Source organism: Pungitius pungitius, chromosome 21 (genome assembly GCF_949316345.1).
Source record: "Pungitius pungitius chromosome 21, fPunPun2.1, whole genome shotgun sequence".
Taxonomy (NCBI): Eukaryota; Metazoa; Chordata; class Actinopteri; order Perciformes; family Gasterosteidae; genus Pungitius; species Pungitius pungitius.
In genome coordinates, this window is record NC_084920.1 from 6,906,076 (window position 1) to 6,926,171 (window position 20,096).

At 39.9% G+C, this 20,096-nt stretch overlaps 4 protein-coding genes across 4 annotated transcripts; 2 read left to right on the forward strand and 2 right to left on the reverse strand.

Annotated features, from left to right (window-relative positions):
• Window positions 1–3,323: 3,323 nt before the first annotated feature.
• gch2 (GTP cyclohydrolase 2) lies at window positions 3,324–6,519 on the forward strand. Its single transcript, XM_037464304.2, has 6 exons — window positions 3,324–3,836; window positions 4,241–4,350; window positions 4,572–4,627; window positions 5,096–5,127; window positions 5,245–5,329; window positions 5,522–6,519. Exons 1-6 carry the CDS (start codon window positions 3,545–3,547, stop codon window positions 5,649–5,651), a joined length of 705 nt encoding a protein of 234 aa, XP_037320201.1. The 5' UTR covers window positions 3,324–3,544; the 3' UTR covers window positions 5,652–6,519.
• A 328-nt stretch (window positions 6,520–6,847) lies between these two features.
• Window positions 6,848–9,065, reverse strand: cript (cysteine-rich PDZ-binding protein). Its single transcript, XM_037464305.2, has 5 exons — window positions 8,837–9,065; window positions 8,564–8,629; window positions 8,050–8,104; window positions 7,776–7,879; window positions 6,848–7,287 (listed from the first exon to the last, which is right to left on the reverse strand). The coding sequence occupies exons 1-5, from the start codon at window positions 8,850–8,852 to the stop codon at window positions 7,223–7,225; spliced, it is 306 nt and encodes a 101-aa protein (XP_037320202.1). The 5' UTR covers window positions 8,853–9,065; the 3' UTR covers window positions 6,848–7,222.
• Window positions 9,066–9,853: 788 nt separating this feature from the next.
• On the forward strand, window positions 9,854–14,869 carry pigf (phosphatidylinositol glycan anchor biosynthesis, class F). Its single transcript, XM_037464109.2, has 5 exons — window positions 9,854–10,285; window positions 10,924–11,015; window positions 11,307–11,423; window positions 11,555–11,663; window positions 12,882–14,869. Exons 1-5 carry the CDS (start codon window positions 10,058–10,060, stop codon window positions 12,993–12,995), a joined length of 660 nt encoding a protein of 219 aa, XP_037320006.1. The 5' UTR covers window positions 9,854–10,057; the 3' UTR covers window positions 12,996–14,869.
• Window positions 14,870–16,917: 2,048 nt separating this feature from the next.
• LOC119213081 (cytochrome c oxidase subunit 7A-related protein, mitochondrial) lies at window positions 16,918–19,785 on the reverse strand. The gene is made up of 3 exons (XM_037464111.2): window positions 19,625–19,785; window positions 17,827–17,961; window positions 16,918–17,244 (listed from the first exon to the last, which is right to left on the reverse strand). Exons 1-3 carry the CDS (start codon window positions 19,694–19,696, stop codon window positions 17,104–17,106), a joined length of 348 nt encoding a protein of 115 aa, XP_037320008.1. The 5' UTR covers window positions 19,697–19,785; the 3' UTR covers window positions 16,918–17,103.
• Window positions 19,786–20,096: the final 311 nt, after the last annotated feature.

Below are 20,096 nucleotides of genomic sequence, written 5' to 3' on the forward strand. Positions count from 1 at the left end.
TGAAATCAGATTACTATCTGAAACCACAGTGCAACCTCAGCCTGGCCACAACACTCAGCCACGTCTTACAATAATACCACAAAACCAAACATATTTAAGATGTATAAGAATACATTTAGAAGTGAAGGGAATAAGTGAGATTTTACATTTTACAGTCCAAAATAATTAACATGTTGGCTTCAAGTCTTCAAACTGAATGAATCATAGTTGACTGAGAACAATTCAGAATCAAGAGACAGAATTTGGCTTGCAGGAGCTAAAAGTCATTATGAGCTGGCCGGTACAGCTATCCTCGTTTGCTGTGAAGACTTTATTTTCCTCAGTAAACAGCGGTTTACTCACCATCAAAGACCATTTGTTTCAGATTTATTCAGCCAGCCTTCTATTACCTTTTTAACCACTTAACTGTCGGTCTGTCGGTCTGTCGGTCTGTCGATCACAACGACTGGCTCGATTGCCTTGGCGTGGAGGAGGTCCCCGCAGGATGAATCGTATTACCTTTGTTGATAGATCTTCCCAGACTTTTTTTATAGCCACATCAGCAGATTATCGCCAGTGGCGTTTTAACTTAGATAAGGCAGGATAGGCACAGGAAACACAGATGCTTTTAAATACTAAGTTAGTCTTCTTAGTGTACTTGCATCATTTTTCCTCGCTTGACCTAGAAATAGTTCCCTCTCCACCATCATGGATGCACCAAAGATTCACCTTGATATTCTGTTTTTAACTGAATGTGGGCTTCATCCAATTAAATGATTATGACATGTTTACAATTAGCAAATAGCTTCTGCCTTTAATCAAGGAAAACATTGTCTCTCATTCAGCACTGATTTCATGTTGTCGTGAGTAAAAGATATAAATTGCTCAATTACATAAATATGTCACACATTTGTGTTGTACAAGCAGTGTTTCCCACAATAAAATACACTGAGGGTTTAATGTGTCTCTGCTCCAATCCCTCAGTGGAGAAATTTGAGGAGACATGTTAACATGTTGAAAAAAAAACATGCAACCCTACCACTTTGTTAAAGTGCATGATATGTTGTGGTACATACTGAAACTGAAACACATCCTCCTCACTTTATAAAGCCAAAATATTTAATAACGGTGCTGAATTGGGACGACTTGTCCACTCTAGTTATGTTTATAAACATAACTTTATAAATTAATCAGATGACCCAGAACACAATGTGCCTCTGTGCGAAAGAGCACAGAATGACTAAGGTGAAACATTATTTCAGTTTTTACAACATTTCCCACCTGTTTAGTTTATTAAGTATACATGCTAATCAAAAGAATAAAATAAAATTGTTCAAACAATTCTTAACATTTTGCATAAAACCAAAACATAATTTCATCACAATTCGCAATTTCCGACTGATAAACCATTATTGTCTCATAATCCAGGGTCATCTCATCCCCACTGGGCGTGTGTGTGTATACGTTACTGGGATACGCCCACCCCCTGATCTTCCCCTCCTCCACCGCCGATGAGAGGCCTCCCTCCTCGGCTCTGATAACCACATTGGCATTGTAATCACACGGAACGTTCTTATAAGAACATTAATGTTAATGTTTCTTCTTCTTCTTTCATTGTCCCTGGTACAGCTCCTCTGCTGCTCTTGTCAGGGCTCGTTACTTTGTCAGCTTGTAATTCAAAAGTTTTGCTTCCTTGACGTTTCATTTTCATTGGCGGTGCCAAGGGAAATTACCGCTGGTGGCTAGTCCACATCAACATCCACTTGAACGTGTTCCTCGTATGATAAAAACAAAACAACAAAGTTCAGTCTACTATTATCTATCAATTATATATCTTGATTTACAGTTTTTATTATTTTTCTTTTGGTTTTAACATTTAAGCGCCTGATGAAAATACATATGTCTGTGTATATTTATGTAGATATTTTATTATTATTATATCCTTAGCAACTTTCTATATTGGTCTTCACATCCCCTTAAATGTTTAACATTTCCATCTTTGACTTCAAGAATTTGCCAACTTCACTTTTAAAACCTTCCTTCATCCACTTTCATAACTTCCATCATTCATCACATCTATTGAAATTTCCATCTTCCCCCAAGGTCTCTTTCTACCGTTCTTTGCTGATAAGCGACCCCATTCTAGATTTGCAGTCTCTAGTTTCCGGTTCCAAACCGACTAAAGACTGTCCGAAAGCGCTCTAACCCGTAATTAAGGAAAACACCGGTCCGGTTTCGCTAGTAAACAGATCTCATCACTCTCCTCCAACTCAAGCGGCCCCTGGCCTCACAATTAACCAAACTAATCGTGTAACAGACTAGGACTTTGAAAAGAATCCACTCGATGTAGACAATCATCTTGGCAGATGACCCGGAACACAATGTGCTTCTGTGCAAAAGAGAACAGACTTACTGACAGGTGAAACATTATTTCGTTTTTTTCCAACAATTTACATATACTTTGTATTAATATTAATTTCCTTTATTAAGATTAAACATAATACTAAATTTCAGCTTTGTTGACCTTGCCTTAAAATTATCTGTGTTAGTACATTAAGAGCAACAAGAACAAAGAAACATAATAATTAAAAAAAAAAATTAAGTAAAAGATTCCATATGATTTTCCCCCAAATTCAGGATTTGCTGCTTTTGTGTGCTCTCTTTGTAGTTTGAACTGTTGGTTACACAAAGCAAGACGTTCGCCTATGGGGAAATTGTGATGGACGCCATGCTTTAGTCGCAATGCGAACAATTAATCGAGCATTCACTGAAAACAGTGTTGAACCGCAGCAACAACATATCCATTCTTCCTGCATGGCAGTGCCATCATGCACACTGTAACGTCTGGCCTCGTGTGTGTGTGCGTGCGTGTGTCTTTTCCCTGGTTGCACTGCCTCGTCCACCCAGCTGGCTCCAATTGTCTCATCACCCCACATATAATCACCTCATTAAATCTTTATTAAATATTCCCCTAGTGACAGTTCCCTGTATTTTGTTAATCACTTTGACTGCCCCTTTTTGTGGAGTTTGCGTGCTGCCGATTGGAGTGGTTTTGAGTTCTCTTTTTGTTCACCAGTAAAGAACCACCGTTTTTAAAAAGTTAAATCTGGTCTCCAGTGTCAAATCAATGTGTTGTGTCCTCATCCAGCCGTGAAACGTGACACACACTACGATAGAATAAATTAAGTCTGATACAAACACAAACCATCAAGAAAGGAAGACAATCAGTCTATTCTCTAGAAAATGAAGATATTCAGAACGAATGGCTGGAGAGGGACAATGATACACTACGTGTCAAGTGATGAACAAAACTCGAATGCACGAGGGGGCGGGGGGGTGATGACATTTAACCTGCTGACGAAAATAAAGGTTTGACGTAGGCGGCAACTTGACAGACAATGCGCACGAGACACCGGTTTCAGTCTTTATAAACGCGGTGAGCACAAGGATCCAGAGTAGCCGAACTCACCGGACCTGCAGACAACGACAGCGTCAGGACTCCGCTCATCTTTCCTTCCCATCATCCAGAGATAGAAAGAAAGAAACCCCCCTACCGACCTCCGACATGTACGGCCACAGCAACGGGAAGGTCAACGACACCGTGGAGGAGTTCCACCGCAACAACAGCTTCAAAGACCTCGTCATCGACACCAAGAAGTCCGCCGAACAACGCCAGCACGGGACGTCCCACAAAGAGGACGCGGACGAGTCCCGCTTACCTGCGCTCGAGGCCGCCTACACGAGCATCCTGCGGGAGCTCGGAGAGGACGCGGGCCGCCAGGGGCTGTTGCGCACGCCGCTGCGCGCAGCCAAGGCCATGCAGTTCCTCACCAAGGGCTACCACGAAACCATCGAGGGTGAGTCTACGGATGCTTCTCAGTGGGAGATGGACCAACGTGATATAAATATTTATTAAGAACCCATCACGCTGTAGCACAGTTGTATGTGCTAATTTCACTTTTAATACGTGTAGTTTGTGGCGGTGGCATCTACATCGGATTTCATTCATATCGTCTCTTCCATATATGTGTCTCTCTCAGGCACTCAATTTAAACTTTTTGGAAAAAAATCAATACACATTTAGAGTCAGGAGAGCTGAGTCTACAGCAAAGGGGAATAAGTTTCTTCTTCAAATATGTCAAAATTTGATGGGTTTCTATGCTTTCTAGCATGTATTCTCCCATACTTCAGACTCTAACTTTTATGGTGGCTATTTTACTGGGATTTTTTTGCGTTTAAACATATCTTTGTAATCCTCCAGACATCTTAAACAACGCTATATTTGATGAAGACCATGATGAGATGGTGATTGTGAAGAATATAGACGTGTTTTCACTCTGTGAACATCACCTGGTTCCCTTTTTTGGCAAGGTGAGTGTGTGCGTGGGTGCATGGGTGCGCGCGCTTGCAGGGGGGTGAGCTGCTATGAAGGGTTTTCCAGCCAAAAGCTAATATTAAATCATGTGTCTGTTTCTAAACATATGGTTAGCATTGGATTTGATAATTAAAAAGCATACACTGAATCTGAACTGAAAAAAGCAAAGTGTCTTAAGGTGAGCATTTCAAGTGCTAATTTTTGCCATTCTCTCCAGGTTCACATCGGATATATTCCCAACAAAAAAGTGGTGGGGTTGAGCAAGCTGGCAAGGTAACACACGCACATCATACCCTGCCGCTGCAAATGTTGCTTTGTGTTCCTGGCGTTGCTGCCGGGTGGCTGCGTTCTTCTGTTATTGCACCGCATTGACCTGTAGGATTAAGTCAAAGCCCAGTGACCATCATCTAGTCCCCTCATCAAGCACACTGACAGTCTGAACTCTATCCGCTCTCGAAACCATGAGAAAATCCCTTCAGACCTGTGGGAATGACCATTATTATCACAGCCACTCTGTCTGTCTCCTTCTTCCTCCCTTTCCTAAAATATCACACCATCTCTGAACATAGGAAGCCAGAATAACAGTAAAAGAGTCAATGTCCTTTTTTTCTTGCTGTTGTTGCACGACACAGAGTCCTGTACTGTGAATCCTTCACAGATCATGTACAGTTGGATGGTCAGAGCTCAAACGATTAATCATTATTATGCCTGATCTTTAAGCTTGTGGTCTGATTTCTGCAGGATTGTGGAGATCTTCAGTCGGAGGCTTCAAGGTAAGCAGACACATAAACAACTTGATGTGCATTTAATCAACAGTCCTTTTCTACTAGTTCCCTCCAGAATATGGGGTGAAATCTGACAACATCATGATCACATGTTTTGTCTTTCAGTTCAAGAGCGTCTAACCAAGCAGATTGCTGTAGGAATATCACAGGCTCTGGAGCCGAAAGGTGTTGCTGTGGTTATTGAAGCAGCGTAAGTACACAAATAAACTTAATTTCATCCTTTAAAAAAATAATTTAAAACTACCCTCCTAACACACACTTGAATTTAAAAAGGTCAGTGTACAATAATAAATAAGACTGTCGCTACATGCAGGTTCCTTTTTACGACTTTCCTCAAAAGCTCCTCCTGAAAAGCTGATGTGCCATTTGTGTCTGTTTGCAGGCACATGTGTATGATCATGCGTGGTGTCCAGAAGATGAACAGCCGTACAGTGACGAGCACAATGTTGGGGGTTTACCTGGAGGACCCAAAAACCAGGGAAGAGTTCTTGGCTCTTTCAAAGAGCGCCTAACAGATGTCATTCCATGCAGGGCTTCTGTAGCACCTCGTAAAGGTCCGGCATAACAGTAGATCTGCGTTTGACTTTAAAGAGCACATACAAGCTAATAACAGGAAACATAAGGCTGCTGTTTGATGCAGGATCCAAACTGGAAATTTCCCTCCAGCTGCAGAAATCCATCACTGTGAAGTTTATAGGAAATATTATATTCCTGTTCTTGGTGCCTTTGGCAGATATTTTACATTTAAAGTCTTATATTGAGATGTTGTTGCTAATAATTATGGAATATGATTTTGGCACATGCCAATACTGACTTTTTTTTAAATGGGAATGTCATTGGTGCATTCTCAAAGTGGATATTTTACCATCCCTCACTTTATTATCCTACTTACAAACCATCTATAGGCATAATTTCATTCACTATTTGTAATTGATAATGTATGACTTTTCTGAGATGCAAATTATTATATCTGCAATCCAAATCGCAGAATAAGTTATGCATTTAATATAATTATTCTCTTTTTGATGATTTTGAAGATTCTTTGCTTAAATAAAATGATAAAGTTTTCAGCCTTACTTTGTATGTTCATAAGTAGGCAGGCAAGAAAACTGTTCAATGAACTATGTGTAATTCATTGAATTACAAATGATACCGTTTCAATGTTATACTAATACAGGATTTAGAGTATGTAGTGCAAGTGAGACTATTACATATCATATACATGAGGTATCTATGGATGGCTGTTAAACAGCTAAAAATAGAATTATAATACTGATGTTCCTGAACGCACCACAACACAGAATAACAGGAGCAAAGGGACAGTAATAAAACAAGCGGACTAGATGATCTTTAGAATTATATAACCAGTTGTAGTCAAAGTCACGTTTAACCAAAGAAAACCACTACTGATTCTATTTTTATGCAGTGGTACAACATCATAAATCAATAAATGGAAATAAAAACAAGTGTGCAGAAATGGCTGAGGGGAGAGCAAGGCCTTTTGATAGGAAATGAGTCTGCCGCCAGACAACATGTGAACCATGATCTTTATCTGTGACATGAATGATGGGGGGGGTTACACCTGACAGAACAGAGTAAACCAATTATTACAGGCGTACAGGAAAAATTGAGTATGTTGTGCGTAAGAGGATAAATTGTAACAGTTATGGCATCATGCAGAGGCAAAAGATTATCTTGTCACATGCGCTTCATTTTGAATGGTTTAATTCTGTTTAAAAAAATGCAGGACTTGATATACATACAGAAAATAACTGTTCATAAGAGCAAAATCACACCCATAGGATTTAATTTAAAATATACAAAGAAAACTAGAAGCCCGGACTTGTGAAACAGGTGACTGGTTGTGTATTTGGATCCAACAGTACTTCCCTGTGTATGCCACTGAGATAATTCTAGTGGCATTCTATGACATTCTTAAATAAGAGGGCATAGCCAGCTCCAAATCTCTCTTTCACATAAGGTGGGAAAAAAAACACAGAAGAGCTAAACGGAATGATGACAAGAATAAACATCAATCTCATCGTCACATCGGTTATTCACTCGTACAACTGTTCACTGATTATCACACTGATGTCTGTTTGTAGTTTTTGGTGTCCAAAACTTTCCTTCCACACATAGCACAGATTCCTAGATAATACAAAATGAGGAAAGAAAAGTTTTTAGTTTCGAGGGAAAAGCAACATCAGGGGTCATTCACAAATTACACGGAAAGGACAGTTTACTAGATTTCGCTTATTAACCTCAACCTGCTTGCATTTTTTGTGAAAATACTTTTTTGGTCATGAGGGGTTAGTGCAAAATAATAAATAATAACAATTTTGCCAAGTTGGAACCTGGCCAGATGAACCCCAAACTTTACATAACTACTAAAGACAAGATAGTCTTTTTTTGCTATTCAAAATGATGTTTGTTACTGGACACAATACAGATATGTTTATACTCTAAACTACTACTGTAGTGAAGACATGTCCATGGGAAAGCTATAACCTCTGTTACAACAGCCTCGGTCAGACAATGTATGTTGCAACATAGATTTTGTTTAATCTGTGAATGAATTGCCAATTCAGTTTTTCTTTCTTTTTAGTTTAGTAAGTCCAGTGTGAGTAAGTTTATACCTTTCTTGTATGCACAGCCCTGACAGTAGTGTGATCCAGACTGATGAACTGAGCTCTTGCAGATTCTGCAGGTAGCAAAGCCTGTCTTGCTGTACGGGTCAAACCTGATAGGAAGATATATTACAGTAGCTTAAATAGAAATGCAGCAATAGGAGTTTTATCCATGCCAGTGGCAGGGAATAAATTACCACAATAGATGAGTAAATAAAACATTTCTGAGATTGCCCTTAAAAAAAACAAAATGTATGGCATTCAGACTTTAGCAAGCTCTCACCTTGCTTTTTTAGAAGTCAGCATCTTGTTTTCATTCAGCTTACGGCCACCACCCTCTGAAATGGAAAGAAGCAGAAGGAAATCTCGGAGGAAGGATGTCACAATAGGCTATGGGAATTGGCATGGGAATGTTTTAGGGGTGTTGATCTTGCAATTTATTATAGAAAACGAGATTATGTACGAGTATGAGAACTGTCTCTCCTTTTGTCACAATTTTTTTGTATGGACAGCTATAAATTAAACCAAAGCATATACGCAGGTTTATGACTATAATAACGGTTGACAGATCAAGCAGACTCGCTCTTGGTTGTGCCAAAAAAGAAATGCAGAACATTTCAAATATATTCTGGAGACTTGAAATGAATTATCCTAAAGCTGATCACATCAGAGAGCCGTGTCCTTGAATAGATACTTCATTTCCGGATTTTAATTGACCGCAATGTGGCCACTCACTGTAAACAGTAGGCCGCATAATCCCAAAAAACATATTCATGGACTTTGAGTGCTCAATTTACCTGTTGTATTACGTGCGCCATCCTTCCAGGTGTCAGGTGTGATGACTTTACCAAGCTTCTTCTCGCCTGAAATAATGAGTGACACACAATTTGTAGATACAACGTTGTAGCAATTGTAACATGTCTAACGGCCACGGTTAGTGCTCACAGACCAAAACAGCAACGACAACAGTTAGCTAGCAAGTTAGCTTTCGAAGGAACTCGCGACTTCCCTTATAGCACAATATAGGTTAGATTTAAATGTGGTCAATATCTTAACAATGCGATACGTACACTTTTCACAAACCATTTCTTCTCTGTTATTTGTAAAACGATGTTTTTCAGCTTGCTCAGTTGCTCAAAATGAGATAAAAGTGAATGTTAGCTGGCTAAGTCAAGGTTTGTAAACTTCCGGTCGTTTCGTCGTCTTTCGTACTTGACGCACATTGATTGGTCAAAACTGGAACATTCTGAAATTGCATAGGCTGATACTGCCGTCCCTCACAAAAAAATCCAGTAAAACGTCCCGCCCTTCATATTGGGTGGAGGCTGACTTGAATATGTAGTTACGCAATGACGTCAAGTATTCGGCGTTGGGTCACAAGACCCTACCCAATTAGATTACTAGTAACTCGACGAGGGGTTTTACAAACGATCAGCGCCCTAGTTTTTTAAAGGGCGTTTTTTAAGAGAAGATTAAGAACGTAAGATACTGAATAAAGTCAGCAACACATAATGGTAAACGCGGCATGAACAGAAAACTCATTTAAACAAATGATCTGTCACAATATCAATATAAAATAAATACAAGTACTTCGAGATGGAGTAAAACCCCATTATCTTCATGGCTCAAAACAATTAACGTAACCTAATATTTATCCTACAAACATTAGTGAATGGTACCATGTTTGGCCTTTTATTTTCATTTAAATCCCAACCTCGGTAATGAAGCATTGTGTTGCGCTGAGGCAGATCAATGTCATTAATATCCCAGTGGCATCACAATGACATATTTCATCACTTTTGAATTCTCTATTATTTTAACGACTCTGTGTAACCTACAAAAATATACTTCCTGTTTGCTTCTATGGTTTCTTCAAATTAAAACCCGACTGGACGTGACTCTTGCATGGGTTGCATTCATGGCCATATTTATCACACGTTTAATTGAGCTATTTGAGGGAGCAATTTTGAAAGGGTGTCTCTTGACTGGCATTAAAAACAAATACGTATTTAACTTACCTTATCATTTAAAAACAATAGTAATATATTGTTTTATTTTATTTATTGTCATAGCTGAGACAAGCTTGCATTTTGCATCACTTACTACCAGACTTTTATTGTGAACTCCAAACGGAAGCCTTTGATACGCCATGTTTACGGAAGACATGGAAAACTCAGCCATGAATTAAACCTTCTATGAGCATCGGTTGCTGAATTAACATTTTAAAGTATTGCGTTTCAACGTCCGTCTCTCGTCTTAGTCTCATTTCGCAGAGAGTCACAACCTTCATCATGTGGGACCATGAAATCAGAGCAATGGCGTCCACTCACGCCATCATTGCCGTCTCTGTGTTCATGGCGACCGTCCTACCTGCGGCGATCGTGCGCGGGTTCTCGGTGTACGGCACGCACCTTCTGTGGCTCTACTCGGTGTCCGGTGCGGTCACCGCCGTCAGTGTCTCCGTCTTCTGGCTGCTGGGCATTTCGCCGCCCACCAAGAAGCACACGCTGGGATACAAGGTATTAACGTAAAGTAAAAGTAAAAACTACCGACACATGGCAAGTAGAATACTGGCTATGCAAAGTAAAAAATAGTGACCGCAGTAACTGATTCAATGTAGAATATGAATGCATTAATGTGTAAGTATTATTTTAGTATGTAGCTGATGTAAGTGTAGTTGGTATACAGCTGTTTATTTCAGGAGTTTCCTAAATCTAGGTGTCAGGCCTTCTCCAAAGGATCACAAGACAAGCTAATTTATCTTAAAGGAATCTTATAAAACAAAAACAAGGCCGTTTAAAGTCCTGGAATATAAAGGATATACATTTTTTTGTTGAATATAAAATATACAAGTAAGGTAAAGTAGATTACAACCGACTAAAGTGGCGGTTAGAATGACAGTGTTATACTGTATGATACAGATACATTCATGTGGATATAATGCATCAACAACCCCAAAAGTCCAAAACCCTGGATATAGCAAACTGAGGCTGCTAGATCTGAACACTTCATGTCTAATTGATATTATACCAGGGAAACAATGTTTCTAGCTTTCATTTCAGAACTTTTATATTATTTAGATTTAGATTAGATTATTTAGAACATATTTTCCAGGATTTCTCTCGCTTAAACGTCTTTGTCCACTTTCTTTCTGCAGCTTTCTCGGGTGTTTCGTTCCTGTCTGTACTTCTTCCTGTCGTGCCTGTTTTTCCACGCTGTGGTTGTTCTCTATGGAGCTCCGCTGATTGAGTGAGTATCTGGTTATGCTCATGTAAAACCACTGCAAGTAGTATCACCCACACAAAACAAAGTGTGTGCAATATAAGTATTTTCACACTGTCAGTTATATTACTTTAAATACATGGTACATATTTGCTGTTTGTCGTTCTTGTCTGTTCATTTTTTTATGCATTACGCTTTAATTCACACCCAAAGAATGTCTGTTTTCTTTGCTTTGTGGCATCAACACAAGTTCTATTTGCTTCCATAAATCTCTCAAAGTATTCAGCCATACAATCTCTCCTACTTTGTTTGTTTCAGATCTGCCTTGGAAACATTCTCCCTAGCTGTGCTACTGACCTCTTTAACCACATTGAGGTGTCTCTGTGTCCTCGGCCCAAACGTCCAGGCCTGGATACGAGTATTCAGCCGGCACGGGTAGGCCCAAATCCCTATTTTTTTTAACCTCTTTCTCTCTGTGTAATATTGTTTGTGCTCATCTTGAGTCTATAAATGAAGATAGATGAATATATTAACTTTGTGTTGCGTTCCTCTGTCTCCCTCTCCAGAGCTATGTCTGTGTGGGACACATGTCTGCAGATAACAGTGGCCTGCACTTTGGTGGGAGCCTGGGTAGGAGCCTTTCCCATACCACTGGACTGGGACAGGCCTTGGCAGGTCAGTACACAGTAAAACATTCCCATGAATGGAATTTGTTCTGTTGGATATATATATATAAAATTGCTCATGCATGACGCCCTGTATTAGGATCTTCATGACAGGGCGTCATGCATGAGCAATTTTTTATATTCACTGTAATATTTATAATAATAATATTTTTATGTTGCGCTTTTCTATATACCCAAAGACGCTTCACATCGGGCAAAGACACAATATAAAAAAAAAGAGAAATATAGGAGCAAACAAACAGAACATGTGAAACAACATATATCCTTCAGACCATTCATCGTAAATCACTTATTTCAGCGTGATGAAGACCACTTGTTCACGAGGGGACACCATTCATCACTGTCATAATGGATGCCCCTAAAACTTTTATTTGAGGCTGCTTTGTCCGAACTCTCCGTTGGAAAGCTTGCTTCGTAAATCAGGGATTTATTTAAACCAAACCAGAGTTGGTGGAACATGTACCAAGGACGTGTTTGCTAAGTTTAATTTAGTTTCTGTCCAGGTTTGAATTAAATGTATTTTACGATGAGTTGACAAGTCAGTTGAGCCATTCTTCTGTGTAGAGGAGAAACTTGAACTCGGAAGGTGTACGGTTTAATTTTTTCTGTTTAGGCGTAACAATATTTCCTTCATTGGTGTTTTGGGAGAATTTCACGGCGGCACAGCTCCACAGCAGGACAGCTCAGCTCATAAAGCCCACGTTGGGGATTTATTTTCTCACTGCACTGCATTTACCATCAGCCCTGATTGTACATCCACATAAAAAGTGTTGAATTTTTCCTTCGAATTATATAATTTTTTAAAGAATATTTTTTGAACCAGTCATCTTGCTTGACTTCCTCAGGCGCACAGTTTCAGCCAGTACAGCATTATTAAACTGTCATCCTTAAACTGTATTCAATACAATCTCATGAGTCTGAAATGATCAATAAACGCATTAACCATTAAATCCCTCTCCTTATTCAATGAATGAGTTAGACTTTTTTTGCAAAAGGCTGGGGGAAAATGCAAATTAGGCTCTGTGGTAATTGGAGCATAACTCTGCAGGACAATGTTTTACTGCTGTCCTTTTTTAAAAGAAGTTCCTCTTTGAATAAAACATTACAAGTGGAAACACAGAAGAAAAAAGGATAACGTTTTATAATAGCTTTTCTCCTCTTGATGTATCAGTGCAGCAGTTGGACTCACTTGTCTTGCTTCTCGTAGGTTTGGCCCGTTTCCTGCAGTTTGGGAACTACTATCGGCTTCCTGACCGGCCTTCTTGCAGCTCCTGCTTGGATCCACTACCATCGCAAGCAGCTCACGTACAAGTGCAAGTGATGGACAGATGTAGGCTTGTTTGCGACCACAAGGGTATTTTTCTCGTATTCCTGCTGTATTCCTTTAACTTTGTACTGAATATTTATTGGGTGCATTCCCTCCTCATGCTGCCTGTAGGAAAGAAGATTATGCATACGTTATTAAAATGTAAGCATGGAGGCTGAATATTTTCTTTGAACAGTTTTAACCTGTATGAAGCAATACTTTGGATTTCTTTTTTGATTAAAAGGTTGGAAATATCAGTCATTTGAGTGATCAGCAGTACTCAGAACTGTAGGTGGTGCTGTTGGATCACCACCTGCATAAGCTGTGTGTTTGTGTGAGTGTGTGCCTGTGAGGGTTTAAATGAAGAGAGGAAATCAAGGCTCACGGTAATTTACAAAGTAATCAGTATTATGGTTGGGTGGTAATTTATTGAAAGAGATGTGACAGCAAGTTATGACAAAGTGTACTTCCATCCTGACATGCACATTGAGGTAATTTTGCACCTGCAAGATGAATACTGTTAGTTACCAGTCCAGCTTTTCAGATCCTCGGGCCACCATATCGATTCACTTTCATTTTAGGTGCATTCATTTTTCTCCTTCCATGCTGCCTACATCTGTTGCTCTCCCCTCGCAGCCTGGTGACCACAATGAAACATCTTGCATCTTTCTGCATCACAGTGTCCGACTGCGAAGTAAATGACAAAGGCTGTTTGCAGACAGATTGTAGCACAATGAAACTAAAGTAATTACGTGCCAGTTTTGTCACAGAGCCAGAGGCGAGGCAGTTCAATCCCCCTGTCTTTGAACTCTTACATAAGGCAGTTGCCAGGGAAAGACTGAGGAAAATAGCCTGGAGAAGGCAAAAAGAGGGAGAAGAAAATAATTTGGAAAATCTATATAGGGAGAGAGATTTTCAAGCCTTTTAAATGCACTTACGACGCCAATCAGCACACCTTTTTCATCGGACTTCATGCTGTTATCTCCATTATCCTTTCATCCGACACCTTCTCGAGAAGACTCCTGGAGAGCAAAGGGTGTGCTGTAACTGATTTCACCTCCAGCCGGCTCGTGCTGTGTGTCATCACACCGGGCACGTCACATCTGGTGATTCTCGGAGTGATTCGTTTTTCTGTCCCTTGAGTCGTTCGCACGGGCGTAATCGATTTATTTTGAGGACTGAGATCTGTTTGGAGTGGCTTTGTCTGTGTGCTCAAGCCCACTAGTGGCGCTTTCATCTGCGAGACAAGAACAAGGCCATTCGATCCGACATAAAAGACACTGTTTCTAAAAAATATTCTCTTCTCATTCTATCTCAGAGAACTTTGTATATTCATTGTTTGTTCTCTGGCTGTGCTCTTGTACCAGGGCTTTGTGAGGTAATTTGTCACTCTTAACCCCTCTTTCCTGCAAGGCCATTGTTGTAGGCAGAGCTGTTATGTTTCTGCAGTGATATATTCTCTGTGGTGTTTCACCCAAAATGAAGCCTGGATAATCAATTATCTTTAGGGGGAGCACTGAATCAAATGACTTTGCAAACATATTGCTCAGGCTGCAGGGAATACAACGAATCCACATCCAGCTCTGCAGTTACTACATCATGAAATTAACCTTGAGATTCAGCTTCATGACTCACACTTGAACTCTTTTGCATGTCTCCACGGTGAAGAATATTTATCCGTTCATATTAGATGACTAGATTACAAATTGAAAAAAAGAAAATACTAATTTTAATCACAACTGAGAAAAGTAAGTAATCCAATAACAAACACATTTAGAAAACAATAAGAACACTTCTACTTCATCATTGTTTTTGCATGCATGCCTCTAATGAGGCAATATATTTCCTTTTGTGTAGTAATTTCTTTATCTTCCACCCATTATCTCCAATATAAATATGTAGTATAGATCAGAAAATCCCCCAAATAGGTATGCTTAGAGACAGTGTGTGCATCTAGCAGCTAAGCTGACAATCAGCTCAATCTTCTTTTTCCAAGACCGCAGTGGCTTTAATGTGTTTTGCCTCACTTAAAGGTTATAATTACCAATATTAACAGTACTTTAGATACAAGGCCTTACAAAGGGGTCGCTCTGAGCTAATGTAAAGGCAACAATTCTTAGATTCAGGTTATTACACTACAAAATGATTTACATTTGAAGATATTGTTAATATATAATAATATAATTTGGCATTTTGTGGATGGTACAAATTGGACAAACAAAATCATCAGCCATTTAAAAGATGTATGCCACCAGAATAATTTGAAAAATGAACTAATTGTTCACTGACTTTATATTGTTTTATCTCAAGAAGGGATTACAGAAGGACGGTCGAACAGGATGGATGTGTCCTCGGACTGCAAGACGCCATCAGTTTCATTGTAAACCCATCTGGAACTGCTGAGAATGCAAATAGGAGTAAAATGGGATTATATTTCTAAATGATCTACCGCCATGTCACACCCATCCTCCACATAACAACCTTCTCCTTACGCTCATCCACCCCCTTCCTCACACCCCGGGTTGCTTCCTGTGTTGTTTCTCTTCTTTTTCGCGAGGTTTCCTGTGTGGTTCCCCCCCACCCCCGTTTACAAAGAGTGCTGGGCTCATCGTGAACGTGTTATTGCGGAGCGATCAGGTTTCTCCTGTGGATTCGAGGGGAGACAACAAAAGCATCCATTGTGACTGGGGTGGGTTGTCCTGACGCAAGAGGGATAAGGGAAGATCGAGGGAGGGATTTGGACGTTTTTTTCGATGAAAGGCAGGATATTAGGTTAAAATCATGACAAATACATTTGTGCACGTTTGGACAAAACTATTCAATGGATTTCCATTAAAGGTTGTGCGCATCTGGGTCAGCCACAGTGGACAAATGCTGCAGACTGGTGATCCGTAAGACTTTTATTTTATCAGCAGATTGACATTTGTGGATTTTCCTGAAAAGCCTCAACAAATATCAGATGGTATCTAAAAAGATTATGTCCACCCCACAGACATTCGAATGTCTTTATAGACCATACTCATTATCTTTTCCCACAGAAGGTCAAATTATTCATTTTTAAATCAGTGCTCTCATCAATTATCCATCATATGATTTTCCTCAGGGTGTGAAGTATTGATGCCATGACAAAGGGAGGTCCACTGTGGATTCTTGCCCACATAGGAATGTGCCAGATTTTAATAAATAAAGATCTGGCACTGCAATTAGAAATAATAATTAAAGTCCCTGGAAAATGCACTCCCCACTAATGTGCAGCTTGAGAAACATTTTGATATATATGCACGTGAGATTTTTTTGGCTTAGTATTTTATGTTTTGTTCTATATATCATTTGTTTTATATTTTCAGCTCTTATTTTCTTGTGCACCTCTCAGCCTACTGATCTGGAGAGGTTCACTATTTTATATTATCTTAACACTTCTAACTAGGCTATATATATTTTTTTTATAGATCAAGTAACTTTGCAGATTAATAATGCCAATTCTACGTTCAGATCATTTCTTGATCATGACTTTTGCAATTTTACTTCAGTACAAAAATGTTTGTACCAAATTAAGACAATCAGCAATCATCCTTCTAAATTCAAGAAAATACATCATACACAAAGGCAGGAGAAAATACAAAGACTGAGATTATCAGTGTTTCAGCAGCTTGATGTGGCGCTGCAAACATGTCTTTCTGAAACAACCTCCCTCCGAACTCGTCCAGAAGCATCTTACATCACACCCAAGCCCACACATGTAAATACTGTATGAGACCAGGCTTAAGCCAACTGAGCAGCAGCGATGTTCTAGATCTCCAACATGCTTTCTCACACACACATGCTCAAGAACAGCTCTCCACCCATTTGAGTTCCATACGTGAAGCCTGTGTGCATCCCTTTGTTTGTTTCTTTCCATGACATAATCTTCAAGAAAAACAGGATACACAAGCATGTATTACCTTTGTTTCCCTGTTTATTAACTTAGACATTTGATTTACAAAGGAGATGGACGCTATTATTGTTATCAGAGTATTATTGAGTGTGATGTCATAACAGCGAGTCCCAAGAGGTGGCATGGCGAGGGCAGACGGAGGCTGGGAATGTTGGGTTTGATAGCAAAGATCCCGGGGTTTGGCGTTGTTCACTTATTGTTGGGCTGGGCTGCAAAGTAAAGAGCCACCAGACAGTAGAGCGCGCCTCCTACAGTGAGAGCCATGGTGGTGCGGTACAGTAGTCTGTCAGGGACACCGCGCTTCAAATGAATAGGGATGCCGTCTGGTGCCTGTGAAGATGAAACGGGAGGGGGGCGGCACGGGAAAATTGGAGCAAGAAAACAAATAGGAAATACTCAAATAATGAAATTGTAACAGGGAGTGCAGGGAATCGTTTGTAATTTGCGGTGCCAAAAAGGCCTACAACAGATTTTTGTCCATAGCTTTAGGTGTTCTTTTTTCTTTCCTTCATAACACACGTACGCTTTTTCTACCTCAACTCAACTATTTGAATTATTAATAATGCATATATTGTTCCAATTTAAAATAAAAAAATGTATAGCTTATGAATTATTTGGTCAGCAATTGTTTATCTCTTTAACACCAAAAAAAAGTTCCTGCGACTGGCTAAATTGCAGCGCTAATTACTGTGGTTTCCATTAGTTTTGAGTGATTGCTGTGACCAAGTTCACTTACTCCCCCGCCGACTATCCTGTGATGAATACTGATGTAAGGGGGCATTGAGAACAGAATAAAGAAGAAATCCCCAAGGCTTTGACTGATAAAGTGAGCAGCTCACTTGAGCTAAACGTAAAAGCTCAGACTTACATTTCAGTCTACTATATGCATATATGTAGAGGTTATATAGTTACCTGAAAAAGTCTCTGAAGCTCAGGAACCCTGTTTGCTCCCAAGTACTCCACCGTGGACCCCGCCTCCGACACCACCTTGGTGGGTGTGGCAAACACCATGGTGGGGGACTCTGCTGGCACACCTGGCCTAAGCCCCTAAACCAAAAGAATAAATTAAAAGAACTGCTCAAAAGGCATTCATTTTATTCAATGTCAGTATTAAGGGAAATTTATGGACGTTTATCAGCAATGAGTAATGGAAATAATTATAGCCTTGCAAAGTGTAAACTATACAGAATCTAAAAAAGTATTTGTTCTGGTTTATAAATTTGACTAAAATAAATCCACATAATTTTTGTAGGAGCTTAATGCTGCTTCCTAAATCTAACTTGGAAAAAAACAATACAACAAACCTTTTGTTTAATCATTGCGGAACTGCTTAAAATTTACCCTCTGAATCTAACCTACAGTAGGTTAAGCAGTGGACCGCTGTAGAGAACCCGCTCCAACCAACAGCGACCCCAAAGACGATTCAGCTCATCTAGCAACATACGACTCAACTTGTGCCTGTTGAGGTCAATATTAAGGAACACCAAAAACACTACACTACAAAAAGTAGTTCACCATTAAAACAAATTACAATTTACTGTCAGCCTGACCTACTCTTCTTATTTTATCAGTAAACAATAAAAGCATTAGTTGGGCCTTTTTACATTTCATTGACCGGTGGTAATTTTTCTCCAAGACATCTTTTCAATTCTATATTAGTGTGATTTGGAACAGTAACAGCAGTACAATTCAATAGAAGTGATAAATGCGGGCGGGCGGGATCCTCGGCCTGGGAGCGGCGCGGCGGGGTTGCGGGGGGGTTCCGCGAGGGGGGGTTTCGGCGTGTTCCGTTTCCTTGGGTTCCTGTGGGGGGGTCCGCGGGGTTGCGGGGGGTTCCACGAGGGGTGTTTTGTGTGTGTGTGTGTGTGTGTTTGTGGGGGGGGGGCGCGGGTGACCGGGGTTGCAAGGGGAGGTCGGGGTGTTCCGTGTGTGGGGGAGTTTTCATTTTGGGGGCACTGACTATTTTTATGAAAAAATGATTTGGTTTTGAAGCTTAAGTTAACTGTTTTGGTTGAGATATGACCTTTTGAAGGTGATCTATGTAGTTGTGCTAAATATAGTCTATTTTACCAAATGCATTAAGAGCTTTGAGAATGTAATTTCTGTTTCAAGAATTGAGCCAAAGCAATGGAGAAAAACTGTAAACGAGATAGAAATGTAGTTGACACATGAGTGAAGTGTTTTGGGAGAGTTATGTGCTTTTGCAAGTGAGCATTAGTGTTGTGCAGAACTGTAAGACTGTTTTGCCAAATGCATTAAGAATTTCTGTTTCAAAAAATGAGCCAAACCAATGGAGAAAACTGTAATCTAATCCATGAAGATCGGAAGCTCTGTAAACCTTGCACTACTCCCAACTCACTGAAAGTGCTTTGCAGAATGTCAACTTTCTCTCTTGTTTTTACTGTCTTTACTGTCGGACACGGAACACCCCGACCCCCTTGAATTACATTTCCAACTAGCGTGAAATACGACAGGAAACTACCGATTAACCAGCAATCTGCAGGTATACGACATCAAGGAAACCACATCACTCTTGGGAATTAACACACATGTTGTACATTTAGTCGATTGCATTTGAGACCTTGGAATAATTATGCTATCAGCTAACGTTGCAGTAAAGACAACGATTATCCAACGGAGTGATATATGAAGGTCATCCCCTACGGTTACCGAATTGGTCTCTCGATGATACACCGCGTCCTTGTCTTACCTGAGGGCTGTAGGCGGCCGCCGGAGCGGACCCTGTCAGTTTCTGGGTAAACCCGCTGAATTTGTAGTACATTTTCTTGCTGAAGGACAGGAAAAGCTTCGTCCACAACAAAAATCACACGGTAAAAGGTCTTCCTGCGACCGTCGAGGAAAAGTGACGTCACAGTCAGTTGGCTTGACACTGCCCGTTTAAAATTATGGCGTAGGAATGGAACCCTTTTCTAAACTACACTGAAATACTCCACTTTTTTTTTTAAATACCACATTTTACTTTGTAAATGTACTGCACTTACTGTACTTTTATTTTTCAGGTGCTACATTTTATTCTGCTCTCAACTTATACTCCACTATTTGCAAATCATAAACTGCAACGTTTTGTAATATTGTCATACAAAAATAAAATTTGAATGTATACATCATTTTGATTTAACTACTACATTAAGATGTATTGCTGTAGGTTTAGCTAAGGTTAG